At 41.7% G+C, this 17,125-nt stretch overlaps 1 protein-coding gene across 1 annotated transcript; it reads left to right on the forward strand.

Moving 5' to 3' along the window:
• The first annotated feature begins 922 nt into the window (after positions 1-922).
• Positions 923-16,691, forward strand: LOC102785091 (uncharacterized). Its single transcript, XM_087837161.1, has 8 exons — positions 923-1,157; positions 5,492-5,618; positions 7,232-7,919; positions 9,484-9,598; positions 10,018-10,187; positions 12,448-12,585; positions 12,702-12,919; positions 14,811-16,691. Exons 1-8 carry the CDS (start codon positions 1,153-1,155, stop codon positions 15,954-15,956), a joined length of 2,607 nt encoding a protein of 868 aa, XP_087693287.1. The 5' UTR covers positions 923-1,152; the 3' UTR covers positions 15,957-16,691.
• Positions 16,692-17,125: the final 434 nt, after the last annotated feature.

The raw sequence follows: 17,125 nt of genomic DNA on the forward strand, positions 1-17,125 counted from the left end.
TAATAACCACAGTGTGACCTGTCCCATATGGAAAAGAAATAGTAAAAACTTATAAAAGACTTGCATGAGATTTACTCATGAAAGTGGCCACTTTCTCATTACTTTCATATATTGTTTTAGGAAGTATCCAAAACATACAAGTTTCATTTATATAATTTTTTAATGGATCTTATATCTGTTTTCACTCTTGTATGCTTTTCATACAAGTTTCACACAAGACATATATATATATATATATATATATATATATATATATATATATATATATATAAATAAATATAAATATATATATAAGTAATAATAATAAATATATATATAAATCTTATATAAGATTTATATATATATATATATATATATATATATATATATATATTATATATATAATATATATATATATATATATATATATATATATAAATAAATATAAATATATATATAAATATATAATAAATAATATATATATAAATATATATATAAGTAATAATAATAAATATATATATAAATCTTATATAAGATATATATATATATATATATATATATATATATATATATATATATATATATATATATATATATATATATTATATATATAAATCTTATATAAGATTTATATATATCTTTTCCATATGGGGTGGTAGGTACCTATTTCAATGGGACAGAGCCGCAGGCATGCAGTCAGTTAAAATGGGTTTAATGTTAATACAAAATAAAATTAAACATGTAACAGTAGCACCTAAAAACAATTAAAAGCTTTCCTTTATTAAATAAAACTATAAAATTGTATGATTGTACGTGGGAGACAGGATAAGCGCTGCGGGGAACCTGTTAAAACAAATCAACATGTGACCCACGTGAAAAGGGACGGAATCTCACGCTGAACCACGTGACGACGCTGCGCTCTGAGCGTCTGCTGACGCGACTCTCGGTTCAGCGGCTCTAGCCTGTCTGGTAACTGCGGCTCACATGACCGCAGTCGGTGCTTCCTCACTGCGCTGAGGAGCCGTGCAGGGGCCGACTCCAAGCACCAGCTCTACGGGGACAACAGCCCAGGGGAGCGGGGGGACAGCTGACATGAGCGGCTGTTAGTCGGTGAAGCTGTGCGCCGTTCTTTCAGATCCTAGATGTGTCCATGCGGCAGGCCGGGGATCCTGGATGGGGTGCGTGTTTTCTTTTATTAATGCCTGCTTTGTTAAAGGGAACATGCTCAGTGTGTATTGTTCGGTCATCTGCGTTTGTTTAATGATCCGCAGACTGCTCAGTCGTCAGGGCTGGAAGCGCCTCAGAAATAAATCCATCCATGTTAGTTCCCGCTGTAGCGGTACGGGAGTGTCCGTGTCAGGCTGTGGGAGAAGCCAGCAGGCTGCAGGCCGGTACTCGGCTATTTGCAGCATGTTGTACTGCACTACATGTGTGGCTTGTTACAGGTGCTGAGTGAGTGTAGGTGGTAGGATTACATGAAGTGCAAAATCAGTGTGAGACACAAAGCGGGGTCCTTTCTAGGGATGGACTGATCCGATGTTACGTCTCGGTATCGGTCCGATAGTGACCTAAATTACTGGATCGGATATCGGAGAGACTATTTTTTTTTTTTGCTAGGAGTTGGCAACCCTATTATTTAAGTTGTTTAATTTTTCTACTAAGTACTCTTTAAAATACCAGAGTAGGGAGGATGGAGCAGGGTTAAGTTTATTAGATTGATCAGTTTTACTGAACTATGAAATATTTTGGGTGCAGTGTATTTTTGCACACAGGTTTAACAGAATAGCTTTAGTGTTTGGGTTTTTTTAAACTTGTCTATGAACTTATACAAAATGCAGCAAGATATTTATAAAAAACAGTTTTATTGATTATAAAATGCACCATATTTGCATATCGGCAGATATGCAAATTTATGATATTGGTATGGGACATAAAAAGAAGTGGTATCCTGCCATCTGTAGCCCTTTTCACGGGGATTTTAGAGCAGTGCCCGGCGTTATTGCTGCTAATGAGAGAATTAATCACAGCATAATCACATGATGGTTTGACTGCCGTAGGTTAGCTACCTCCATTATAAGAAACAAACTTGAGCCTGGGGTAATGGTTGCTGTAAGTCTGTCTGAATGCATTTACAGTACGGCTAGGCTCTTGTGTTAAGTAACAGAAGTATAGTGAGAGGTTACAGTAGTGGGGTTGGGAGATATTATTTGATTCATATTTCATAATTCCCACTGTAAGCTATTGAGTTTAAATTAATGTACTGACTTGGCAGTATCAATGTGCTGTCTCTGAAATGCTATAACCCACATAAAACGCTGGCAAAATAATGAAAGTCAGCTGAATGGAGCTTTGTTTGTACTCTGAGTCCTACTGTCCCTACAACCTCTTACCACATAGGTCTTTCGTATGCTCTCCCATAGCCTACCATATTTCCAGTTTCTCCCGTTCATTAGAGCTTGTAAATATGTTGGCCGAGAGAAGGTGTGTGCAAGTGCACAGAACAGGACTAGATATACTGCAGATAGCCCAGAAGGAGACAGACATCTGCTGCTGGGATTATTTACATTTGCTGCAAGTCAATGAACAACAACAGCATGCTGGCCTGGTTCCTCTGGTCCCTGCACTACAAAGCAGGTTGAACAGGATAACTTTCCTCTATCTGGCTTCACTTTCCTGACACTGATATGTGGTCCAAGAGTTTATCAGCTCGATAGCTTGAGCCACGTTTTCCAAACCAGTCATGAGGATGGTCCTATGAAAGGGGCAGCTCCGGCAGATTAGACCAGTCACATACATGGTCAAACCTGCAAATTAACTGGTTTTACAAAGGAAGTTAAAATTGTGATATTATAAAAATATGAAGACGTTAAACATGAACTACTGAAAGTAACACAGCTGCTGCAGTTCATCAATATAAGCATTTTAACAGCAAACGGACCACACAGTAATATAATATTAAAAGTGCTGTATCAACATGTCCTTTGGATGCTCACCTCTCCGTCCCTTTTCCTGTCCTCGGGTGTCTAACCAATGTGCTGCTCCCTGTGCTCTCCTCTGTCCGGGTTATATGAAGAATGTAATCAGCACGTGTCAATCAAACTCCATCCAGATCCATAGTTTTTGATGTGATTATTTAAGCCGTGCTATGTATTAACTTATTTTATATTCTGACTCGACCAGTTATTCAACAAGACTGCAGAAAAGCTAATTAACATGGCTCAGTCTGTTGCTGTTTATTCCTACTGAATTGACTGGATAACTGTGGTTATATCGGTTGGGTCTGATTATTGGGGGGGTCATAACCCCCCTAACCCCCTAGAAATTACGCGCATCTGATACAGTATACTTCTTTCACGAGGTTTTAGTTCTGGGGTACAGTTTGATTTTGCATCAATAGCCTGAGATCTTTTAGATCACGAGGGTTTGACAGCATCCTCCTGTAACCATGGTTACTTCCTGTCAGAAGTAGACCAATTGAGAGGAAAAATGGAGAGCGACCGTCCTGCAGCCTGACAACACTCTGAGCAGCTGCATGATTTCATGTTTACAGCCTGTTTATAATAACTTCATCATGAATTATAAATTGTCAATGTGGAGTCAACAATATCCATGACACACACCGTAACGTTCGATAAGGTGTCATGCGCAAAAGCATCAGCTCTAAGAGCCGTGCTTAGAGAGTGCTTAGTAGTGAATCAGAAGAGTCGACTCCCACTGAGCGAGAGCCGCTCCTCACTTAATTTCCTTTGGCTGCTCAGCTCTCACACAGTGGCTCAGCTATGCTCCAATCCCTCCATATTGTGGTCAATCACATGCGAGGATATAGGATAATATCATTGTGTGAAAAACAGAGAGGGTGATGGACGCGACAGTCAAGTGGAGCGTGCGTCTGTCCTCTCAGTGAGTGAGTGAGACAGTAGACAGCGGTGAGGACAGCTGTGTGAAAGCAAAAACACATAAATATTAGGGGTGCAACGATACTCGTATCGATATTGAACCGTTCATACAGTGCTTTCGGTTCGGTACGCATATGTATGAACAATACAAAAGTTTTAATTTATTTTATCAACTTTCCTTCTGACGGTGCTGTCTGTGTTGAGCGCTCAGTGGATCTGCGCTCGACAGTGCAGCCTAGGCGGAGTAGTCGAACACAGATTCACTGAGCGCAGGGCAAGCTAGCAAGACAGAAGGTAAGCTCGTTGCAACATGGCAAATTGAACCTCCCCCACCCTCATTCAGATCTGGTGTTTGGAACTATTTTGGTCTTCATGTGACGTATGACCCTGAAGGTAAGCGCGTCATGGACTAAAGTAAAACAGTATGTTGGATGTGCCACGCAATGCTCAATTTGTGGGAACTAGTGTGTTAGCGCAGTTAGCTCGTTAACGTGTTGACGCCATCCAGCCCCACGCACGGGGCGATCCGCGGTAGCTCGTTAACAAAGATTTCATCTCATTTCAGATTAACACTGACAGCACTAGTGGGAACACAACGAATATGACTGCACATTTACTCCGACATCATCCTCGTGCAAAGACAAGTGGAAGCAGACAAAAACAACAAGCACGCATGCTACAAACTTTAGCCGAGTCATTTAGACAGCCGTTAGCACATGATTCTCCTTATGGGGACCTGATATGTTTAATATGCTGCTGAGAATATAGCCCAGAAGAAGCGTATAGTAGAGCTTTTATTTTGGAAAGAGACATTTCTCTGTAATAAACTCTCTTTTCCAAAGATGAGTGATTTCTCCATCAGATAGATTTATTTTTTTATTACTTTGTTGTTTCAGCAACATTAAATTTAAAAACTGTACTTTTGAGTTAAAATATATATTTATAATTTTAATAAATGACAAATTAAAAAAGCATGAACATTTTTTTGTATCAAAAAAATATCGAACCGCGACACCAAAGTATCGAACTGAACCGTGAATTTTGTGTATAATAAATAATAAATATGCCTGACACCTGTAAACGAAGCAGCATCTGGCTGCAGTTTAAAGACTTTTTTGTCTCGGTCTCGGTCTTGGTCTCGTCTCAACTTTGTCTCGGTCTTGATGCCTCTGGTCTTGGTCTTGTCTTTGTCTTGGTTTAGGACTACAAGTCTAGATCTCAGCACAACTTTATGTCTATTGAAGAATTGTCTGTTTCTGTGGCAGTTGCATGTCTTATTCCACGCAATCTGCGCTTGGAGTTGTATTTGAACCAGGCTGTCTAATTTATCCTGATGAAATCTTTTCCCCTCAGGTACTGAAGAGTGATCAGCTTCTGCTGGCTCACCTGTGTCATCAGATAGACGCAGAGCTGCTGTGTCTCCAGTGAGATTCACTGCTCCTTTAGATGACTGTTTCTTGACTAACTGGTGGTTTTGCACACCATGAGTGACTCTGTGCCACATAATGGACTGATTTTAAAATTACTTGAAGTCATATTGAATAGTGTGACTCTCTACTGCAGCCCTGTCCAGTGGCTTTTTTTAATTGCAGCATTTCGTAATTCTTCTCATCTAGAAAGAAGCAGACGAATGTTTATTCCAGCACCTGCAGTGAGAACATAGCACAGGCAAAACACAGAGACTTCCTGCTGAGCAACATGAGTACAGACAGACCCAAACGCAACGTCATCAGAAAGAGATATGTAAGTAAACTGTCTTTCCTCTTTAAAGTGTACGTACGTGTATGTGGCCTCTTCCTGATTACTCTTTTGTTTCAGATCATCAAAGAAATTTTAATATTAGACAAAGATAATATAAGTAAATCCAAAATGCAGTTTTTAAATAATAATTTGATTTATTAACGGAGGAAAAAGCACCTGAAACCTAAACATTGGTTGTGCCATCCTCAGCAGCAAGAACTGCAATCAGGTCTGAGGCAATTAGTCTTTTCACTTGGCTGTGGGAGGATGTTGGCTCTCTTCATTGGAGGTCTTTTTCGGCATGAACACCAGTTTAAGGTCAAACCAAAGCATCTCAATTTGATTTAAGTCTGAACCTGAGTGGGCCACTTTCTGAGCTTTTCAGAGGTAGACTTGCTAGTTTGTCCAGATTATCGGATTCTCAGTAGGGCTGCACGATTAATTGTTAGAAAATCGCGATCTCAATTCATACTTATGTGCGATCTCATTTCCAAATGACAAAGATTTAAAAAAAAAAGAAAAAAAAAAGACGACGATTGTACAGCATTTTGATCCGGGACGTAATCTGCATGAAAACAAGCGCTCACTCTTCCTGCTCAACAAATGATGAGGGCGGAGCCTTATACCACGTGATACAGAAGCTGGCTGCTAAAATTGTCAAGAAAAAACAACGGAGAGCTCGTCAGGGATGACGAGAAAGTGACGGGAGAAAATCCGTCCCGGTCAACCACCCAAACATCAATAACGGGAACCTTATACAGCGCTTCCCTATACACGTCGAACTCCCGCAGGCACAAAGAAATTACGGAGGCTATTACTTATCACCTGACCAAAGATATGGCTCCATCAACACTGTGCAAAACGAGGGATTTAGGAAAATGATCAACACGTTAGACAAACGCTACACAGTGCCGTCCCGCAACTATTTTTCTATTGTTGCACCACCTGCTCTATACACGCAGTGTCGAGCAACGACAAAATGTGAGACATTTGTTGTTTTTATGTTTATTTATTGTTTTTATGTTCAGTCTCAACTGTTACGAAGTTGATGTGCAGTTAATAAGTGCAATAAATATTTATACTGGAAAAGAAAATCGTGAGAGAATCGTGATCTCAATTCTAAGCAAAAAAATCGTGCAGCCCTAATTCTCACCCCCAACAGGTCGCAGCAGATGGCCCCGCCCCTCCCTGAGCCTGGTTCTGCCGGAGGTTTCTTCCTGTTAAAAGGGAGTTTTTCCTTCCCACTGTCACCAAAGTGCTGCTCATAGGGGGTCATATGATTGTTGGGTTTTCTCTGTATCTATTATTGTAGGGTCGACCTTACAGTATAAAGCACCTTGAGGTGACTGTTGTTGTGATTTGGCGCTGTGTAAATAAAGTTGAATTGAAAAGTGTATTTGAATAAATCCCCACATAACTCAGTTTCAGACTAGTCAGAGAAGTCACAGTTGGCAGAATCCTCCTCACTGGCCGAGTATGTTTCAGATTTGAGGATGGTTTATCAAACATTTGTACCTGTAACATCAATACGTTTCAGTAAACAGATAAAATAAAAATTGTGTTGATGCCCCAAAATCTGTGGAACTGAAGGTGACGACACTGTTTTTGTGGCGCAGGACATCAGTGACGGGATGCCGTGGTGTGAAGAACGTCTGGTCCGCAAAGTCCTCTTCCTTTCTCTCAGGGAATACAGAGACAAACACCGTGCTGCACACACTCACGCACACATACACAAGTGTCCACATGAACGCAAGTCAAAAAACACACACTCACATGCTCTGCAAAAGACACTGACAAAACCTAATGCACACAAGAAAACACAAGCAAGGAAAAACATGCACACACAACAGCAAAGACTCACATGCAAACAACTAAATACATACACACAGGCGAACACACACGCTGCACAAAACATGCACGTTTCAAAGCGCCTACACACTGAACACACAAACAAACGGCAGACAGCTCACTTGAATTGGGTCTCGCACTCTCCAGAAAGTAAATGTACTCGGATACTACGGAACACACAAACTCAGATGAAACTGTGTAAAAGGAAAGTTGCACACACTCTGCAGCGTACTTGCACGGAGCAGAAGAGGTCTTCTACCAGGACGCTACGCTCAAACAAAACACAAAACACGCTGTCGCTGCAGAACGCAAAATACCCCAAACCTGCAAAACACGCAGACGCTGCTCAACACACACACTCACTGAACAACATGAGATCTAAAAACACAAAGATGCCACTGAGAGCTGCTCTCTCAGCCAGGACGCTGAGGTCGCACACCCCAACAAGTGTCTGTGGTGAGTAACACAACAAGCGTGCATGTGCATCTAATATTGTTTTGGGTTATTTGGAGGCTCGCTGGAAGTAAACGCAGCATTTTGGTCCCAAATTTTAGCCACGAGCAGATTGTCGAGGTCAGGGGTCAGCAACCTTTAACACCCAAAGAGCCACTTTGACCCGGTTTCCACGCAAAAGAAAACTCTGGGAGCCGCAAATACTTTTTGAAATCTAAAATGAAGATAACACTGTATATATTGTTTTTTTATCTTTATGCTTTGTGTGAACAACTAAAGTAAGTAAAGTTTATTTATTAAGCGCTTTTCACAGACAGGCAGTCACAAAGCGCTGTACACAAATATTAAAATAAACAATACAATCAACAGACATTATACACAATGTAAAAGATCAAATGTAAATAAAGAATATAAAATACGTAGATCAACAAAAGGCTTGTTTGAACAGAAACGTTTTTAACTGCTTTTTAAAAGAATCCACAGAGCAGCTAAAGTGTGTTGTTTATGAACTCCATGAAGTGCTACAGAGAAAATTACATTTTATTTATGTAATGAACACAGTTTGAGCTCTTAAAGAAATATAACCAAAGGAAAGACACCCAGCTGAACTAAAATGATCCAGCAAACAAAAACTGTTGTCAGCCACCACCCTCATATCTCCTTTGGGCTTTTGGAGCCTTGACCTGACTTTTAAAAAGTAATTGGAAAAAAGCACTATGCTGCTAAAATGAAAAATAGATATTTGCAAAATTCTGCCTAAATATGTATTTTACCTGGTTAATGTGTGTGGCGGGGCGTGGTCTGCAGCGCCGCTGCAGGGGAGGCGGACGCATCTGAGCGGCGCCCGCAATCACGCCTCGACGCCTTAAAGTCTGTGCTCTCTCTGCTGTTGTGTTGTTGTGTTGTCGGGCTGTGAGCTGCAAAGCTACAGCCGGCTGTATGCGTACAGCAACCGTGTGTGAAAAGTGGTCAATAAAGAGATGCTGAAAAGCGTGTTCATGCAAACATCGTCAGGTCTGCCGTGATATGTTTACAATAAGACTTATGGTCCCGAACCTCTGCGCACAGCGTCTGCAATTCGGGGCTTTCATCTTTACGCAGGACTGTAAGCTGTCATCTGTGAGGCGCGAGCGGCGTTTGTTTTAACATAGTTCATGTGGAGCTGCTGACATAATGTGGATCCAAAGATCCATAACTGGCCTACCTGGGGTTGAAAGTCTCGATAAATGCACGGCGTTTCGGCGGGTACACCGGCTTCCGCGAGTGTGACGCTTATTTTGAGCGATGAAAAAATAATAAGATATAATTTTATTTTTATATTTCAATATCACAATAATTCAATTTAGAACTACAAGTTAAAAAAAGAACTAACATAAATAAAATACACTTCAGCTAAATACTTCTAATTTATTTTCCCAAACCACACGGAGCCGCAGTATAAGGACAAAAGAGCCGCAGGTTGCCGACCCCTGGTCGAGGTCATCATGTGTTATTACTTTGATTGTCATGACGCTGTAGGTGGAGGTCAGTTCTCACACAGCTGGGCTTGTGCCTGTTCTCTCTGTAGTTAACGCTACGATCAAGCATCGGGCAGCTGGTCCAAACTGGAGTTGGTCCTTAAAGACGCGACAACGCCGTCCTCCCAGCAATCGTGGTGATGCAGATGATTGTGGCAAAAACAGGTAGGCACGAGTGTGTTTGTGTGTGTGTTGTGATCATGCTTCTCAAACTTGTGATGTTCCAACATCAGAAGCTGATTTTTAAACAAAAATCACATCCCAGGAGGTTTGAATAGATCTGAATAAACACAGTGTTGCCAAAAGTATTCACTCGTCTGCTCGAGTGATGCTACATCACTCACTGAACGTTGGTGCAACAGACGAATATTTATACTCTGTGATTTGCTCCATCTGTGTACAACAACACAACAGTTTCTAAAACGAATCCTGTCATTGTGTTTCATCAAGAAAATGAACTTTGAGAACTGAATTCATTTAAAGTCTGTCGTCACTGAACTGTGGCTCACTACATATTAAGATTAAATGTTTGTTGCATTATTAATAAATGCACTTGTTTGATTTGACTTGATGTGTGTTTGCAGCCCTCGGCTGCACGCACAGAGAAAGTTTGCTCAGTCCCCACCCAGCTCTCCAGGACCGTTAGTGCTGATGACGGCACAGAACAGCCACTCCCACAGCCTGGCTGTAGTCACCTGTCTGACCAAACGTCGCCCTAAGACTGAGGACTTTTTGTCTTTTCTCTGTTTAAGAGGTAAGCTGAAAACACGGAAGCTGCTCTCACGTGACCAGGCTGCGCACAGGGGTGGCTGTAGCTGAGGATGTTATCTACTAATTGGACGATGGGTCGTTCGAACTCTCAGAGCCTAGCAGGATATTTGTGTCTCTGTGTGTGTCGTCCACGTTGGTTTTTCTGTGGTTTCCAGGATTCTGACTGCTCCTAAGCTCTCTGATGGGTTTATTTTGGTATCACAGCCGAATGCACAAAGATCCCTTTGGCCTCATTTACAATGAAAGCTGTAAATACCATTTGAATCAGCGTATCATATCATATGATGTCATATGATTTTTTTTTTAAACCCACTGAATTAAATCTGAAAGTCTGCACTTCAGGCGAATATCGACAAAAATACATTCTTTGTCTAACTAACTTTGGACATGATTGTGAGCACATGGAGATTAGGAAGAAGGACTGCAGCCCTCAGCAGCCTGAGAGAGAGATCTAGTTATCCGTCTGTCCCTTCCCTCATTTCTCCATCCCTGCCTATTTCCTCTCTAATCAGGAGTCCCACTGTGGACAATCTTCACTGGTGTTTAAACGATGACCCCTTTTGGATGCAACCCCCCTGTGTAGCCAGACAAAATGTAAAAACTCATAACCTTGGATGCACTCCAAGCAACCTGAACCTGCAAGGAAAATAAAGTCTTTAGGCTCATTTGTCACATGAAACTCAACACAATTCTTTCATTTAAATAATTTATCCATAAATCATCCTTAAATCATCCATAAATCATCCATAAATCATCTATCCATATATCTTTAGGGTCAAATATAACTCCTGTTGTTTCACCAGTACACAGTGAAAGGAAGAGGAGAGCTGAGCTCCTCGGAGCAACCCTGTTCTGCAACATCTGGCTGTCAGAAGCACTTTTGATGACTTTTGGGTCATCTAGATGTTTCCTAGATGGCATATTGATTGTGGACCAGGAATATCAAACATCGACCCGGATAGGGCTCCAATCTGGCCCACTGCATTGTTTTGTGGGGGGGTAATTCAGCTTTGGACTTTTATCTGTAATTTTAAAAGTTTTGTTGACTGATAAAAACTCTTACATGGCTACTCACAACACATCAAAGTAATTTGATTATAGATTTCTGTGATTTTACACATTTATTTCTTTAAGTTTAAGCCCAAAGTGCTGAATGAATGAAGCATTTGTTTATAATGTAGAAAGACTGTGACAGAACTGAACTTAGTTTCACTGGTCCGGTTCAAATAAGCTGTGTGTGGCAGCTTGTGGGTGTTAATTGTATCTGTTGACAGTCCCTCTGTGAACCCTCTTGCATTTGCTTCAGCCATCAACAAAGAGTGTAACCTCATTTTTTGTGCCAAATAAATCAGTGCAAGGGAGCATAGCTGCTTGTAGGCAAGGATTCCCATTTCCCCTCGTTTGGGCTGGGCCTTGTAATGACAGCACGAATGTTTGATACTTCTGCTTCTATTCATTACACATTAATAACATAAATATTGTATATTATTCATATAATCATCATATAAATAATACGCAGATATGTTACTTGAATAATTACCATCATGAGAGAAAGTGAGGAAAAAACTGAGACTAAGCTCTCTTCACTCATATCAGCAGAGAGGCACACGGCCTGTTTTCAGCTCTCTGTCTGCTTACTCGTCTTTTTCCACACTTTTAACAGAAAAATACGCTACTCACATAATTCACCACCATACAGAATATATTCTGATTTATTGCGAGCAACACAACCTGATGTTGTTGCAGTTGTAGTAATTTCCAGCCCATCCTTGGTTTGTCCTGCCTCCTCTGAGTTCCTGTTTGACATTAAAAAAATGGAAGTTTTATCTGGCCTGTACAGCTCATCTACTAACTGGAGGGTTGATGGTCCGATCCCTGGCTGCTCCGGCCTGCATGCCAAATATCCTCGGGCAACACATTAAGTTTCCCTCTGATGCATTTATCAGAGAAATCACATGTGATGATCACAACAGCTGGTATTCATGCACATGTTGAGCATGAGTGCTGGAGGAGATGTGGGTTACATTGTGTTGCTAAAGCAGTTAGTGGAACATCAGTCGACAATTAAGTCGAAGTTAAGCTAAGTTGTGTAGCACAGTCAGGCTGTACAGTGTTTCTCAGAGCATCTTTTTGCCTCTTTAAACTGTTTTGGTGACGTAACTCTGTGAGAGACTACGGAGATTAAAAATAAAAAAGGGACGTGACACGCACACTCGATGATGCCATTTCCTCTTTCACTTCAGGTTCAGCAGCATTACCGCGCAACATGTCATTCTTAACAAGTAAGCGAGACAGGGAGCCAGGTGACAGTCAGCACTGGCCTTCCTGTCACAAGGCTCCAGCTGAGGAGAAGAAAATCAGGATGTTGTGTAGAAAAACAGGTACTCGCCTGCTGGGAATGTTTTTGTAAACTTTTGCATCTTTCTTTGCAAGTTTATTATTCCTCCTTAAACTCTAGCTGCTATTTGAAATAATAGTTTCCGTTCCTGTCCTGCAGTGCACAGTGACTCCAGATCACTGAAGAGGAGGCCTGCCAGCCCTGCTGGGGTCAGATCCAGCTGCCCTTTAACAGCTGGCGCACAGAAAAGGACGGACAGGGATGAAAGAGAAGGGAAGCCACAGAAGAAGGGAGTGGAGGGGGACAGGCGAGAGGCAGCTCAGATACACCTCCTGAGACCTCGCCAGCACTTACTTCATGTCACGAGGGCTAACAAGGTCTGGTCATGCTTTACTTCACGTTTGCTTGTGTGAAAAGTGTGTTGTTGTATCATCGGCATGGAAACCAAACACTAATAAACATACAGCTCCTTTTAACACCCGGGGTTGTTCCTTTTGGACTTTGTCAACAGTTTTTTAAGTTCAATGAGAAGAGTAAAAGGTCGTGGACACATTGTCCATGTCAGTAGCACCTGATGGTGGCTGAAGAGGGCGACTGACTGGAGTGTGTGTGGGTTAATAAAGCTCCTCTCTGACAGTCACAGCACTGCTGTCAATGCTGCCAAACAGCTGAAACAGTCACAGTGACATTTGACCTGACAAATGCACAGAGAGCTGTCGCCTCTCTGACGACATCTAGAGCTAAAGTTAAAGTTGCTGATACAAACAGTCCAAACACTGGGTCTGCAGCATCGAAGCGAAGATGTGAATCAGCTTTAGTGTACACAAATGATGTGTTTGTTTGTTTTGCTTTTGGTTTGTTGTTATCATACACCAACATAACATTATTTTTGTGCACGATGGAATAAGTAAATTTTGGTGTTGTGTGTTTGTATATTTTTGTATATACAAAGGAAATCTGAGTATTTTTTCACCCGTGTGTGTGTGAACCCCTTTTGCATTTGAGATTAGCATTTGTTAAAGACAAATCCCCAAGACAGACTGTGGGGGTTTGGAGGGTCCTCCCCCCAATGTCATAGATGTTAAATAATGCTCTGATTTCCTCCCACAATCCAAGGACATCAGTGTTAGTTTGATGGAATCACGATCACTAATTAATGTAAATCGTCGATCAGATGCAAGTTTTACTCCATGGGTTAGTCCTCCGATGGACGTGGGAACCAGTGTTGCCAACTCCTCAGTAAGGAAAATCGCTGTTGGCTGTCCTAAAAGTCGCTAGAAGTCGCTAAATGACGTCATCGCCTAATTTGCATAATTGGTCATGCTAATGTAATTGTAACCTACGCTGTTGGAGAGAGAAATAACATCGTGGAAGAGACATAAAGTGAGTAAAAAACGTCCTAAATGCATTTAGAGTTTATTTAGAACTACAAATTAAATTTCTTTTAGCAATTATTGTTTTTTTAATGTCACAATTCCAACCCTGCTCCTTTACCCGGGCTTGGACCGGCAAAAGTGACCCGAAATAGGCACTCTGGTGGAGTTACTGTGTGTGTGTGTTTATAAGTAGTTTTAAACCTTGTGATCCACAAAACAGCATAAGAGTAAAAGAAGAACTGACTGCGTTACAGCACCCGCTGCTTGTTGAGAGTAAAAGCGATATGCGCTTTCACGTCTTTTTTTTAGCGACTTTTTGTAGAAAAAAAGTCACTAGGGGGTCTGAAAACTCGCTAAATATAGCGACAAAGTCGCTAAGTTGGCAACACTGGTGGGAACTATCTGTTGTGTCTCCCCCCCCCCCCCCCCCCCCCCCCCCCCCCCCCCCCATAGTTGGCTATAGTTGGATCAGCACTTAAAATAAATGGACAGAGAAACAGGAGTAGTGGTGACACCTCCTTTCATCGTCTTATGCACAGATCTCATAAACAAAGAACAGTGAAGAAAGTGACTAAAACCTTTATAAATTTAAGTTGTGAGTTAATGATCAGACTGAAAGCCTCTCACCTTGTCTGTGTGTGTGAACGTATTTAGTTTTAATCTCTGGGCTACGTCATCACGGCTCAGTGACGCCAACACTAAAGTCATGTGATGTTCCTTCGGATGCGTCGTTGACTTCACATGTTGCCAAATGCATTTAAACAAACATTGCATGGTTGCTGTGCTCACCAAAACATCTACGCACCGTAAACCAGGGTGATGCTAACTTCAGGCCTACACGAATGATTATCCACAGAAGTATGCAGACTGTCACAATTTCTCTCTGTTGCAGGTTGCCATGGTTACTAAAATCTCTGAGCAAAGAGCCTCCTGTGTAGCGTCAGTCATTCCTTTAACGCCGAGAACTGGCGTTGGTAACAAACGAGGCGCAAGGCCGAGCAATACATACAAATCAAGGCGCCATCCCCAAAGCAGAGCCCAGGAAAGCAACAACAAGTACCACCCCCTACATCACAACCACCGTCGGGCTAACAATCAGCACCTTCGCCACCCAACGCTTTCTAAATACTATAGCATCCACACGACCTTCAGTATTCTCCACAATTCAGGAAGAAATTCACGCCAAACTCCACGTTTAAATAAACGTTCAGTGTCTAGACGGCTGAATGAGAACCCTGTGGTCCTGAGGTTATCCAGACGGAGGAGAGGCCTTCCACCAGACACCAGTCCTGTCCTTCCCAATCGGGTTCCCTTGGACAAAAACTCATCAAATGAGTGCCAGACGTTTCAGGACAAAGATGCTCATGTCTCACAGGAGAGTGATATTTACGAGATTCAGCAGAAAGGGGACAATGTTAGAGAGGATTATGTGAACATGTGTAAACACTCTGATAACCACGATGTGAAAGTTGTAGAAAAGAGATACGGGCATGTTGGAGATGTGAAACTGGAGAGGGGAAAGGGAAATATAGAAAAGCTGCCTGTGGCAAGCACAGCTGCTCTGGAGGCCTCTGATCAAAGGGAAAGCCTCACGAATGTCAGCGCTAGCTATAACCTCATGCCTGCTGGTGAGGTTGTATGGAAACACCTGAGAGAGAAGACACTCCAAAAGCATCAGAACTCTACAATCTTAAAGCCACCTGCCAGGGCGAATGAGTCCAGGGCTGCTGCTGCGAGGACTAGTGTAACTAAAGCTGCTATTAACTCACCAGCCAATTCTTTTTCCAGGCACAGTGCCAAGGGTACTAATAACAGCAAGAAAATGAAGAAGAGTAGTTTACGAGCCGGCACCAACATAGCCCACGAATCCAAAAGTGCTACAAAACAGTCGTCAATGAGCACCACAAAGGACACGTGCAAGGATGGTGCACTTACCATCCGTTGCTGTAGCACTTCCAAAGAGGGGCTTCTCCAGGCCAAGCCTGCTACCTCAGCCATCAAGACCAGGTTCAGCTCTAGGATCCTTCTAAAGCATTAATTTTTAAACAGTATCCAAACATGACGCACTGTTATGTAACTAAGATTTTATGATGACACGTACAGAAATGTTTTTAAAAGCTTTTATCGTGGTGAATAGTGGCACAGCATGATGACGGGTTTCCTTGTCATGTTCTGTACTGTTGTCATTGTTGAAGATAAAATAAACTGGAAGTCATGACACTGGCTGATGCACTATAAAGTGGACTGTGCAGGAGTGATGATGCTTAAAAGCTGCTAGGTTTCAGTTTATTCATTGTTTGCTTTTTGTCTGTTTGTTTTCTTCTTGCTTGCTAATTCTCTTACTGTATCTTGGAAAAAATTAATAAAAGTATGGGGGGGGCACCTTTTAGCACATAATGGTAAATGGACTACTCAATGTGAGCTGTCAAAGCACTTTTTCTACACGTTTCATTCACCCGTTCACGCACAATGCTTTTATCTGTCTAAAGCGCATTTACATAACAATCGCACACACTTTGATGGGAGATCCATGAGCCGACCTCGGTGTTCATTATCTGCTTGAAGGATTCTTTGACACATGGACAGGAGGAGCCCGGCATCAAGCCACCGACCTGCTAGAGCACCAGCTCTGCCACGGAGCCACCAGAAGGTCAACGTTTTGTCTGAACAGCTACAGGAGTTGGCCCTCGGGCTTCTGTCCTAACATTTCTGAAACGTGTTGCTAACTTGAAATTTATGTATTCAAAATAATAAATACAGTTTTAAAATTGAAGCTTTAACATTTGACATTTTTATACTACTGCTACAGACCCAAGACATTCGTTTGTTGTACTACATAATGTAGCGTTTAATCAGTCTGCATATTTTATCTGCATTACCAATAGTAACTTTTGCACTATTTTAGGCCCATAATAAACGTTTCAGCTAACATGATTTACTAATGCTAGAATGTAAAGAATGCAATAACAGCACCACTGCTGCATCAAGCAAAGTGCAGCATGACCCCTGAGTGTTTGCTACCCAGGGGATCAAACCCTCTGTGGGGCAGGTGTTGCCATCTTGGAGGATGGAGGTTGGTCCTAGACGATGGAAACACAAGATTTCCACTGATATGTTTCTTGAGTGAGATTAAGGACGAGCCTCATTTTTCCAGTAAGGATTATGCTCCCCTATATTTTTATGCTGCCTCCACCAAAAGCTGTTGTT

Source organism: Neolamprologus brichardi, unplaced genomic scaffold (genome assembly GCF_056152115.1).
Source record: "Neolamprologus brichardi isolate AB-2024 unplaced genomic scaffold, ASM5615211v1 NODE_ptg000008l+_length_2720982_cov_1, whole genome shotgun sequence".
In the NCBI taxonomy this organism is placed as follows: domain Eukaryota; kingdom Metazoa; phylum Chordata; class Actinopteri; order Cichliformes; family Cichlidae; genus Neolamprologus; species Neolamprologus brichardi.